Genomic DNA, 13,438 nt, shown 5'->3' on the forward strand with positions numbered 1-13,438 from the left:
TTTGACCCTATTTCCGTTCAGGTTATCAGTTTTTGCCTTACAATGGAAGGTAAGATAGAAGGAGCGAGTTCCTACACAAGACAATGGTATAGGCCTGTTCAAGCATACGGGTTCTCTTTCTTTTGTGGAAGATGTAGAGAATCTGGAAATAGTTCAGATACTGGGTTCGTTCCTTTCTTGTGTGAAAGGCCCATAGAGGGGAATCTGTTCAATTTAGGAATAACATAGGTTCTGTGGATAATTGATTGAAGCATATAAAATGCTGAATGGACTAGACTATGTGAATTTGGTCAGATTATTTGGATTAGGTAAATTAGTGAGAATGAGGGGTTACATCAACTATGGAATCAGGTTAGGTGTTCAATAATTTTCTTTTTCAAGCAATTAATTGACCTTTAGCATATTATTCTGGTTCTTGTCGCAAGTGACGTTTTACTCCAATAAGAGAGTTGGATGAATACTTGGAAGTATTGTTTGTAGTATCTGGAGGGATATGTCCTGTGGCAATTGTTGACTCATGGAAATCATGTTGTCATCAATTAAGCTGAATTTTTTGGACGACTTTCTTTTCCTCTTACAGGAAATTGTTGGTGAGGGAAATATGGTGGTTAACCTCCCCTACAATCCCTCTTCTATGTTTGGAAGAAAGATTTAAACTATATTCCGGTGAAAAAAAAAATTGAGATAACAAGGTGTAGAGCTGGATGAACACGGCGGGCCAGGCAGCATCAGAGGGGCAGGAAAGCTGACGTTTCGGGTCTGGACCCTTCTTCAGAAATGGGGGAGGGGAAGGGGACTCTGAATAGAGAGAGGGGGAGGCTATGATAGAAGGTGGATAGAGGAGCAGATAGGTGGAGAGAAGGCGGACAGGTCAAGGAGGCAGGGATGAAGCCAGTACAAGTGAGTGTAGGTAGGGAGTTGGGATGTAGGTTGGTCAGTGGGGAGGGAGGGGCGGGTAGGTGGAAGGGAAGACGGACAGGTCAAGGAGGCAGGGATGAGGCTAATAGGTAGGAAGTGGGGGTGGGGTTTGGTCAGTGATGGGAGAGGAGCAGATAGTTGGGAGAAAAGACGGACTGGTCAAGGATGCAGGGATGAGATGGGCTGGTCATGGCATGAGGTTGGGGGTGGGGAGATTTTGAAGCTTGTGAAGTCCACATTGAGACCATTGGGCTGCAAGGTTCCTAAGCAGAATATGAAGTGCTGTTCCTCCAGCTTTCGGGTGGCATCGTTGTGGCACTAGAGGAGGCCCAGGATGGACATATTGTCCAAGGAATCGGAGGGGAGGTTGAAGTGTTTCGCGACTGGGAGGTGTAGTCGTTTGTCACAAACTGAGCGTAGGTGCTCCACAAAGCAGTTTCCAAGCCTCCGCTTGGTTTCCCCGACATAGAGGAGGCCACGTCGGGAACAGCGGATACAGTATACCACATTAGCAGATGTGCAGGCGAACATCTGTTTGATGTGGAAAATTTTCTTGGGGCCTGGGATGGAGGTGAGGGGGGAGGTGTAGGGGCAGGTGTAGCACTTCCTGCGGTTGCAGGGAAAAGTGCCAGGGGTGGTGGGGTTAGTGGGAAGTATGGAGTGGATGAGGGAGTCACGGAGAGCGTAGTCTCTCCGGAATGCAGATAAGGGTGGGGAGGGAAAAATGTCCTTGGTAGTGGAGTCAGATTGCAGGTGGCAGAAGTGGCGGAGGATGATGCGTTGAATCCGGAGTTTGATGGGGTGATACGTGAGAACGAGGGGAATTCTGTGTTTGTTGTTATTGCAGGGAGGGGGTGTGAGGGCTGAGGTGCGGGAAATGCAAGAGAAGCGATCGAGGGCGTTTTCAACCACTGTGGAGGGGAAATTGCGGTCCTTGAAAAACGAGGACATCTGGAATGTCCAGGAGTGGAATCCCTCATCTTGGGAGCAGATGCGGAAGGAATTGGGAATAGGGGATGGCATTCTTGCAGGAAGGAGGGTGAGAGGAGATGTATTCTAGGTAGCTGTGGGAGTCGGTGAGTTTGAAATAGATGTCAGTTTCCAGCTGGTTACCAGAGATGGAGACAGAGAGGTCCAGGAAGGAGGGAGAGGTATCAGAGATGGTCCAGGTGAACTTAAGTGGATGAACTGTTCGAGCTCCTTGTGAGAGCACGAGGCGACGCCGATACAGTCGTCGATATAATGGAGGAAGAGGTGGGGGATGGGGCCAGCGTAGCTGCGGAAGAGGGATTGTTCCATGTATCCTACAAAGAGGCAGGCATAGCTTGGGCCCATGCGGGTGCCCATGGCCACCCCCTTTGTCTGTAGGAAGTGGCCTCCTCTACATCGGGGAAGTCAAGCGGCAGCTTGGAGACTGCTTTGTGGAGCACCTATGCTCCCAATGTGGCCTCCTCTACATCGGGGAAACCAAGCGGAGGCTTGGAGACCGCTTTGTGGAGCATCTACACTCGGTTCGTGAAAAATGACTACACCTCCCAGTTGCAAACCACTTCAACTCCCCCTCTGACTCCTTGGACGACATGTCCATCCTGGGCCTCCTCTAGCGCCACAACGATGCCACCCGAAGGCTGGAGGAACAGCACCTCATGTTCTGCTTGGGAACCCTGCAGGTAAATGATCTCAATGTGGACTTCACAAGCTTCAAAATCTCCCCACCCCCAACCTCATCCCAAGACCAGCCCATCTCATCCCTGCCTTCTTGACCTGTCGTCTTTTCTCCCACCTCACTGACCAACCCATGTCCCAACTCCCTACCTACACTCACCTGTACTGGCTTCATCCCCGCCTCCTTGATCTGTCTGTCTTCCCTCCCACCTACCCGCCCCTCCATTCTCGCTGACCAACGCCCATCCTAACTCCCTACCTACACTCACCTGTACTGGCTTCATCCCTGCCTCCTTGACCTGTCCGTCTTCTCTCCACCTATCTGCTCCTCTATCCACTTTCCATCATCGCCTCCCCCTCTCTCTATTTATTTCTGAGTCCCCTTACCCTCCCCCATTTCTGAAGAGGGGTCCAGACCCGAAACGTCAGCTTTCCTGCTCCTCTAATGCTGCCTGGCCTGCTGTGTTCATGCAGCTCTACACCTTGTTATCTCAGACTCCAGCATCGGCAGTTCCTACTATCTCTGGATAAAAAAGTTTGTAGCCTTTGTCCATTGCTAAAATCTTTTATTCCTATGTAATTCTGTTGAATCATTGCTATGTCTTTCTACAGCTCTAATTATGTCCCATTTTGGAATGCCCAGAATGGGAATGCTTTAAGGAGTCATTTTACAAATTCACCATCGTTGTCTGCTGTATAATATCCAGAATGCCATTTACCTCTTTTATACCTATGTTCCCATCTTTGAAAGGCCTTTGCATCAATGTACCTAAGGTGAAGACCTGTTCCAGCAAGTTAATAGGATTTTTAAACTTTATTAAGAGCTCCAAAACTTTCTTTGTCCCACTGTTTTTCTTCACTCATTCTGCCATGTACACAGATCAACAAACCTCAATTTGATCAACGCTGCTATAATTTTATATATGCCAGATTCACAGCATCTTTTTCTTCTCACGTAAGTATGGAATATTTGCAGTTTTTGAAAATGGTTCTTTTCCTTGCTGCTCCTCCTTTTTTCCTACTTCCACTTTTTCTTCCCCTCACTTTCTCCCTTTCAGTTTCAGTCCCTTCCACTCCACACTATTCCTCCCACCTTGAAATGGTGTCAAAGTGAACAATATTTATCAACATAAGCAACTGAAATACAGTTTTTCACTTACTTATGTTCTGATGTAGAGAACTAAGTCAGTTGTTGAAGGAAACAGGTTTGCAGATAAGTAAAAATACCAATTCTTTTAGGCAGTAATGTTCCATATGGAGTTATATTTGGTGGAACAGACATCAATGAAGATATCCAAGATGAAAAGAAGCATGAGGTCATGGAGACTGTCCTGCAGAAATCTAGGTAACAGCAAACATGCATTTTATTTTCTCCTGTGATGGAGGGAAGCGGGGACAATTGTTTAGCTATTGCATCAATAAATCTGAATTAATAGCGGTAAGATGGCCTGCAAGACTGCTAGTGTAATTTTTTTTGTAATTTGTGAGTCAGTCTTGAATGCTTCTCTGTTCCTGCCTCGTTACATCTAATAATCATGCTTCTTTGTGCTCAAAATGAACAATAATGCTGCTAGAGAACCAAGCATTTCCCATTTCAGATATCCAGTGATGGTGTCAAGTTTTTCCAAGTCAGGGATTGCATGCCTAGCAGCATAGTACTTTGTCCGCAAGCCTTATTCAATTACATTCCCATTTACATTAGCAAATGAGTCTTCCGAGCTTTTAGCCACCTCTTCTGTAACGACACAACAAACTTAACCAGAAATTCTAGCAAAACAAGGATTTAGTGAAAATTAGAAATTTAAAGCTATTATTAATGAAATAATAGAATACAAATTAATGAGACTTAAAGTTGACAGATCTGTACCTGACGGGCCACTTCCCAAGGTTTTAAAAGAGATAGCTCAGAGATAGTGTATCCTAGAATTATCCCCATAGATTAGAAGACAGCAAACATAACATAATTTGAAAGAAAGGAGAGAAATAGAACCATGGTACTACAAGGCTGTTACATCAATAATTGAGAAAATGTTAAATCAATTATTAAGAACATGGTAAAAGAGCACTTAGAGATTTAAAATAAGCAGAATCAACATGAATTCGTGGAAAGGAAATCACATTTGAAAAATCTGATAGTGATTGTAATGAGCAGCATAGAGGAGGGTGAACCAGTGGATCTAATTCATTTGGATTTTCAAAAAACATTCTACCGAAAGCTAGCATATGTCTGATGGGCCAAATGGCAACTTTCAGTATCATAATGGCTTTAGGGCATGCAATACGTTGCCATTAAAGAGGTTATTACACAAAGTTGCAGATAGTGCCTTTGACAATAATTCATGAGCATGGATTAAGGATCGCTTAATAAATGGAAAACAGAATAGGAAGAAACAGAACATTTTCAGGTTTTAACTAGTAGGGTACTGTAAGACTAAATGCATGGGCCTGAACTATTTACAATGTCTGAGGTGAGGGAACAGAGTATCCAAGATTGCTCATGATACAAAGTTAGATAGAAAAGTAAGCTGTTGGGAGGACATCTCGAGACTTCAAAAGAATACAGGCAGTGAGTGGGCAGGAACATAGTAAATGAAATACTACGCAGGAAAGCATGAAATTACCCACTTTGGAAGAAACATTAGAAAAGCAGAACTTCTTTCAATGGTGATAAACTGAGCAATGTCAGTATTCATGGCCCAATATTGTATACAAATCACAGAAAGTTAATTTACTTGTTTTGTGAAACATGAGCTTAACTCATTTTGGACTCCCGCAAAACTCCATTTCCCAGTAGGCCATGAGTTTTGGCCCATATGCAGAGCAGCCACTGTTGTGCCTGTTACATTTGACAGCTGAAGGATTCAGCTCTTTAAAAGGCATGAGAAAAGATCATGAGACACAGTGTTTAGCATTATACAAGGGACATCCCAGGCCTAGAAGATCAAAGACCAATGGAAGAGATCACTGAGAGAAGACCAGAGAAACCTAACCCATATGGCCACGAGCTGCAGTTAGCATGCTTGCTCAATTAGGGCTCAAAGAAACCCTGGGAGTCATCAGGTGAAGCTAACAGTAAGGGATAGGACTCCGGAAGCGTTTGGAGCCATTCCTTTGAGGCTCAAAGGAAATAATCGGGAGCTATGAAGGTGGTAGAATGTCATTGACTCGTACTGCTGGCTGGTGGGAAAACAGTAGCCCCTTTAAGAAATAGTATTCTGCTCAGAATGGCTAGAGAGCTGGTTGTGTACCAGAAAGTCAGTGCTGGTCTGTAGCCTTGAAACTTAAGGGGAATACAGTCTAGGAAAGAAATTGACGTGAGCAGGCATTGAAGTGGTCAGAATTAGAGAGGCTGGATTTTTGGACACAGTTGAAATCCTTAAGCAGAAGACAGAGTTAACAAGATTTTGTAATTCAGGGATTAGTGACAGGTGTGTTGCTGGCAAGCCTGTGGAATCAGTCTTGGTTTTACCTGCCATTTAATGTGCAATATGGTGTGTTGAGGCTTTTAGCCACCTCTTCTGAAAAGACACAACAAACTTAACCAGAAATTCTAGCAAAACAAGGATTTACTTTTCCTCCTAATTCATATTTGCCTTGTGTTAATTCTGGATGCTAAAGTATAAAGTAGATATTATAGATTGTTTACTTTCTGGCTTCATACAGTAAAGTTTATTTTGTTTAACTTGAAACTGCAGTCCTATGGCTTTATCCTCGCGGTAAGTACTCTGAATTTCAAACATTTTTCTACTTTAAATAAAAAGGCTACTAGTCCCTAACCAAACAGTAACTTACATTTGGGGGTCTAATCTGGGATTATAACATGGGTACAGCAAGCTTTTACTGTAAAGAAATTGGAATATAAGAGCAGTGAAGTCTTACTGTAATTTTATAGGGACTTGATGAGACCACACCTGGATACCATGTAGAACTTTAGCTTTAGCCTCCATCCCGCAGAAAGGATATGCTTACCTTGGAGAAAGTGCATCAATGATTCACTGGACTCATTCCTGGAATGAGAAAGTTATCCTAGGAAGAAGTCTTAATTATTCTATATTCCATGGGATTTCCCTGGTGCTCTCATTGAAATATCTAAGATTCTCAATGGGTATACACTGGGAGGATGTTTTTCCTAGCTGAGGAATCAGAATGTGTGGTCACAGAAATAAAGATTGGTGATTTAATTGGTGATATTGGAGAAGCAATATCTGCTCTGTGATTTGGAACTTTGCATTCTGAGTAGAGAATTCTAATGAATGCTCAATCGCTGACTGACAGAGGATTTTTGGACCGTAAGGTGATTAAGGGTTCACCTGGGTGTAATATGGGAAGATTGCATTGAGGTGGAAGATTAGTCTGTAACTGGATTGAACAGTGGAACTAGCTTAAAAGAAGTACAGTTTTCTCTTGCTCTTATTTCTGACATTGTTTATATAATCTCTCCTATATTGGCTCAGCATCTGTTTCTTCCACATGTGAAGTGCCTTAGGGTAATTATTTTCTGCTTTAATGGCATTACATAAGTTGTTGATTTATGATGTTTTTTGGTAGCAGTACATTTACTGGAACATCATAACTAGTTAAAAACTAATATTTAGGTTATTGTTAGCTTATGGAGAACCTTTAAGCTGCTCCTTCATTTCTTCAGTAATAAGCATTAGTGCATATTATTCACACATTACATGATGCTTACAAAAATAAGCACTGTCTCTGTATTATTCATTCAAGTTAATTACACATCACAAATACATAAAGCATTTGGAGATGCAAGTTCCAACTCAGTGTCCACATATCCTTGTGGAAGTAACCATTCATGTGACATACAAAATGTTGAATCTTAGTTTTTCAATACTGTTTCTGCAGCAGCAATTCTGTGCCGTACTGTGAATGCATATGATATTGAGTTACGAGTCTCATCAAACTACTATTGGACATGGTAATTTTTTTTTTAGAAATCATGATCTGCTTGATGGTACTTGGAACCATTGGAATAATTAGCCTGGTTTAACAAAAGCTATCAAAGGCTTAGTACATCATGGATAGTATCTATCTTTGTGTCTTCCTATTGACATCCCCTGGTTATGTGATGGATATCTTGGTTAAATTTTCTAGAAAGTCATTGGTATTATGACTGGAGGCTTATTAGTGGAGCTCCGTGCTCAGCATACACTTTGATTAAATAGCATCATTCTCAGCAGATTTATACTATTGCAGTTGAAATTCCTTCAGCCACTTTTGTCTAGTACAGCTGCCCAGAGAGCCAAAGATAATTTGGATTTTATTAAAGATAACCCCTGAAGCTGTCTGTAGCTCTCCAATTTTTTAAATTAAATTTCCTATCTGTTTTCTCACTTTTTGAGGTATTACTTTTTATATTTTCTAACATCCATGTAGAGCAAGATGTTGACATGATGCCTTTGTGAATCCTTTGTAATATTCTTTCTTTGAAAACTTTTATAATTGTCAGGTTTCTGGTGGCTTTCACAGACCAATTGAAGAAAACAGCAGAGATGCATTGGGTATGTCTTTGTATTACCTTGGCTTTGCCTAACATGTATAACCAAGATCTGCAGTTATTTTTTACAACTATTTTTAACTTGGACTGGACTGCTTTCAATAACGTGGTTTCAATAACTAATTTTTTTGTCATTTTTGTAAACAAATGTACCTTTTCCTGATGCCGTCCTGCATTGCCTCCTGCTGAGTGTGACTTCCATAAGCAATTGTAGGAACTTTCTCCTGTTTTTTACGTTTGAGGCCAAACACTGAGTTTCAACAGATTATTTAACTTCAGGGTGTTAGAATTAATCCTGACTTGATGACCACTTGCACGTCACTTTCATCAAAGCTCACGTGGCAATGATCGAAAGCTGAAAAGCTACTGATCTTTCCCCAGGCCTTCAATCACAAGAAACAGAAGCCATTTTTAACCTTTTTGCTTCCACAGGCTTACAATATTCTCCTTGTCAATATGTTATGAAGTCTGAAGACTTTGACAAACAAACATGACCATTAACCAACTGATTCCTGTTAGAATTTTCTCCACTTTGAGTGGCCTTTTAAATTTGCTGTTATTCGTTTTTATCGTAGTCATTGCGGTTAATGGGTGGAATAGAAGCTTCAGCATTAATATTAATGCTTCAAGGAACTAGAGTAAATATTTTATTGTGTTTATTTATGCAGAGTTTCACATTGTATTTTGCAGTTCTTTAGAAGAAATAGTAAATAATATGGCCGTAATATAACAAAAACAATGGCATGAGTGTGATGTATATGTTTATAGCAGGGCACTGCAGCAAAAGTTTCGGCATGTATGAAGTTCATTTCCATTTCACAATAAGTAAACAGAATCCATACATACTTATTACCCAATTTTACTTTAAAAATACATAATTCGCTTCTCAGAAAATCTTATTTTGTGTTCTATTTCAACATCTAAGAATCACCAGAGCTGAAGCCATTGTGCAGTAAAAGTGCAGGGAATGAGAAAATTAAATTCATTCTTTCAAAATAATGGCTGTGGTTTTCGCTGTCAGAAGCTCCTCCCCAGGTTTATTTAAGTTCCCAAGGAATTAATAATCACAAGCAATAAAAATTTGAACCATTTGTCAAGCACAAAATATGGGAACAACTAACCTGTTGGTAAAATTGTTGAATTCAGTGCTTCTCCACATGAACACAATTTGGAAGAAGCACTGAGAAAAGCATGAGCTACAGCAGGCATGTTGTGTGGTGTACTTAATTGTCTGTCGTCAGGAGTGGCTTGGGGCTACTACTACCCAAGCTGGCTGGGACGTGATAGACACAATTACCAGCATGGGCATGTGGGCAAACAACAAAAAGAGTAGAATGTACTTGGCTTCATCATTACAGGAAAAGCTCACTCAATCCAGAGTGTATCCCAAAGCGTAACTCTGTTGGTCTGGCTTACCAGGACAACAGGACATACTATACTTGGAAATGGTGATGAAGCAGTTTGGGAAATTTATTAGGTGGATGTATATTATGCTGTTGCTTGACTTGTCTATGAGACAGCTCTCCTAATTTTGACGCAAATCTCCAGATATTAGTGAGGAGGACTTTGCAGGATCACGTGATTTGGTTGTGTCTTTGTAGTTTCTGGTGCCTATGATTATGTCTGGTGTCCATCCGATTTTGTTCTTTTTAGACTCTTCTGTAACAATTGATACAGTTGAGTGACCTTCTAGTTAGGCCAGTTAGTGGCCAGTTAAGTCAAACTGCATTGAGTTTAGACTGTGGGGCTGAAGGCGTACGGAGATCAGATTGAGAAATGACAGCACATTTGTTTTCTAAAAAGATATTTGTAAACCAAATAGATATGTACAACTGTAAATCCAGTATGTTCATGGTTACTATTGCTGAATTTTCATTTCAAAAGTATTTAATAACAATTTAAATTCCATAGCAGCTTTAGTGGGAGCAATGACCTAGTGGTATTATCACTAGACTATTAATCCAGAAACTCAACTAATGTTCTAGAGACCTGGGTTCAAATCCCACCATGGTAGGTAGTGGAATATGAATTCAATAAAGAATCTGGAGTTAAGAATTTAATGATGACCATGAATCCATTGTTGATTGTTGGAAAAACCCATCTGATTTAGTAATATCCTTTAGGGAAGGAAACTACTGTCCTTATCTAGTCTGGTCTACATGAATCCACATCCTCAGCAATGTATTTGACTCTTAAATGCCCTCTGAGCAATTATGGATGGTCAATAAATGCTGGCCTAGCCAATGATGCCCACATCCCATAAATGAATAAATTTAAAAAATTGAGCTCATGGCTCAGGCCTCTAGAGTCTTAGTCTAGTAACAAAACCACTGCTCTGTGATAGTCTCTGCTAACTGTATGTTCCACTGAGAATCTGAAGCAAACAATTCTAATCATGAGCTCCATAACGGCCGTATTTCAGTTAACATTTTCATGGCAGTCTTCTTTAAAGTTGTAAATATAGTTTTCTACTTTAATTATTACCAATTAACATCAGAAAATCAAATTACCATTATTAAATAACTTGCCCAAAAACTTGACTGGCAAACATAACAGGCAGGATTCCACACAGATTGCCAGTCTGGCCTTTTTTTTTAATGAAAGGAGGGAGCTCTGCATTTCTGAGAGGAGATTCCGATCCAGGCTGCCTCAGAAATGTGGAACCATACTTCCGTTCTGACCATTCTAGCACAGACGTGTCAGAGGGAGGCAAACCATGACCCTTTTTTTGCAGCAGTCAGCAGGGGTTCAGGTGTATTGGTTGTGGTGATGGCGGTGATGGTTGGTGGGGGTGTAGGTGGGTGGTTGTCCGTCGGGTTTGTCAGGTCAGGTCATGCAGTAGGGTGGAGTTTGGGTTGGGTCCTGCTGCAGAGAGGTGATTGAGTACAGTTATTTTGCCTGAGTAACTACTTTACTTAAATTCCTTAGGTACCTTCCAGATGAAGACTAATTGCCCAGTTTCCGGGACAGTTGGTTTGTGCTTTGACGGGAATGCGCTACTCCTATTTACTTTGGCATAATGATGACTGTCAGCAGAAAATCCAGGCCATTATATCTTGCAGTACTAAACAATGCAGGCTTAAAACCTGATTTCTGGTCATTTGACTGATCTCAGCCAGAAAATACAAAATAAAATGTTGGAAATACTCAGCTGGCTAGTTGCAACTGTGAACAGTGGAGTTAATGCTTCAGTTCAAGGATCTGGTTCTGTGTCCATTAGTACTATATCTGCTGAATACGTTTAGTGTTTTCAGATTTTGTTTCTGAATACTAGCATCCTCAGTATTTTACTTCTGTGTAATTAGCTATTAACCTGAGCACCACGCCTGCTCCATCCAAAATTAGCACAAAGCAAGTCCGTCAACTTTGTGCTATTACTAAACACATAGCCTTGTTAAAAATTGTTAGAGGGGAACATGGAGTTTGAATGTAACATGTTCCATGGAAAAGTAGACATCGTTTCTTGCTTTCTCAGTCCGCAAATGAAAAATGGCCATTTTGGTGAGACATCAAAGGTGGCCTCTGCTTTTGGAGTTGAATTTCATTAGGAATGGAGGGGCAAAAATGAAAAAGTGGGTCAAAAGGTATTTCTATGGATGACAGGCATTTGGTGTAGTAAATTACTGGAGAGCTTTCAGTAAAACTGATTTATAGAATGTTGATCAAAATTAATTCTCAGCAATTGTTAACTTTAACTTTAAGATTTTAAGCGACATTATTATCTTTTAGCTGCTACAATAGTGAAAGGTATGTTTTGAAGAAATTAAAATCATTTTTAAATGATATTTTTAACGATATTATTATTCAGTGTACCTGGAGGGTTTTGAAGTTAAAATTGTAAATAAGTAATTAAGGCCAGTTCAGATAATTTGATTCAACTGTAAGCTACCAGGGTAAAGATAGTTCTTTAAACCTGAAAAAGACTGAGTATGCTTGAAGTAAAGTTTAATCACGTAATTATTTTACTGTATCTCACAAAGCTATAACCAAGCCTATTGTAACTTTTTACATGTATTATATCCTATTTTGGAGTGGGAGATGAATAAAAACTCCTTTTACATATTGTATACAAATATCCATGTACAAAGAAAAGTAATTCTATCTGTATATGTATTAATTTGACAATTGCAGGCTATTTTTAGAAGTCCTTTTGGAAATATTATTCATATGTGTTTATTTCCTCTTTTTAAGCCATTCGCTAGCAGTAAGATTCATGTGCAGCCTCAAGGTAAGGTGTGCAAACTGTTTCACTTACAGGATTAGTAGCCTTTTCAACGTGGTGTTATGAATTTTATCATTTTTATTTGTTTTTGCATGAATTTGCAGCAATATTTTGTTGAAACGTTTTAAATTGGAAGTTTTTGATCTGCCATATAAGTATGTGGAATTTTTTGCATTAATTAACTGCGCATTTTTAATAGGCCTACAGAAATAAAATGCAGCTCACTGTCTCAAATATACATTCAGTGAGAACCAGAAATCAGTATGCAGTTTTGTGATTTATAGTGAACTTAAAATTGCTTATCATAAAAACCCGTCAAATACTGTCAAAACATTTGAGGAATTGCATTTGATTATATTTGGTTAGCAATAAAAACAGCTGCAGTACTGTTCTAGCACAATGTCTGTATAATTCCTTCACTTAAATGTGCCACTGTGATGTGACTTACTTGTACTTCCCAATGACCACTGGACTGGTACAGCAAGTACAAATGGCATGCCCTTGGGGGTCAGTAGCTAAAGCACTAGTGGTGTTATATGTCACTGTTGAATGGATTTGGTGTGAAGATTTTGGTAATTAGAATAAAACTAAATTTTGCAGCATATTCCACTGCATTTATGAATGGGGGGATAAAAACAAAATGTGATGCTTTATCTTTTCAGATTTGTGCAACGTTTTCATTTGGATCAAAAGTCTTTACGTGCTTGATGCTCGGGTCCTTGAACCAAATAGTTTTATTCCGTTTTGTGTAATGCCTCAGTCTGCTTATGTACATGTAAATGCCATTACATTAAAGTGCACATTATAGTTTAGATATATCTTGTTTTTTTTTTTGCTGGAATATGTTTCCCTATGACAAAGTATTCCTGGGTAGTTGTCAATCCAAAGAAATTCATCCCTTTGATAACAGCTAATAAGTCAACCAGACATTTAGGATTCTTCAGTTTTTTGGTGCCAAATCTCATATTTCATCCTATACTCAGCAGAGGGCTAGCTGCCTAGAAGATGCACAGAAGTTGAAGACATGCTCACAGAAAGTAGGCAATCCATGGCAAACAAAGGACAATAATGGATGCCAGCTTTGTTTTTCACTGTGCAGAGCTGGATGAACACAGCAGGCC

The 13,438-nt window shown here is 40.1% G+C and overlaps 1 protein-coding gene across 3 annotated transcripts in view; it reads left to right on the forward strand.

Annotated features, from left to right (window-relative positions):
- glt1d1 (glycosyltransferase 1 domain containing 1) overlaps positions 1-13,438 on the forward strand; it is a 73,638-nt gene that overhangs the window by 6,724 nt on the left and 53,476 nt on the right. For all 3 annotated transcript variants that reach the window (XM_048611247.1, XM_048611249.1, XM_048611248.1), the window contains exons 3-5: positions 3,823-3,928; positions 8,048-8,099; positions 12,287-12,323. In XM_048611247.1, coding sequence (XP_048467204.1) covers positions 3,823-3,928; positions 8,048-8,099; positions 12,287-12,323 — 195 coding nt within the window. The remainder of the gene's footprint in view (positions 1-3,822; positions 3,929-8,047; positions 8,100-12,286; positions 12,324-13,438) is intronic.

This window comes from Rhincodon typus, chromosome 24 (genome assembly GCF_021869965.1).
Source record: "Rhincodon typus isolate 14 chromosome 24, sRhiTyp1.1, whole genome shotgun sequence".
Lineage (NCBI taxonomy): Eukaryota > Metazoa > Chordata > Chondrichthyes > Orectolobiformes > Rhincodontidae > Rhincodon > Rhincodon typus.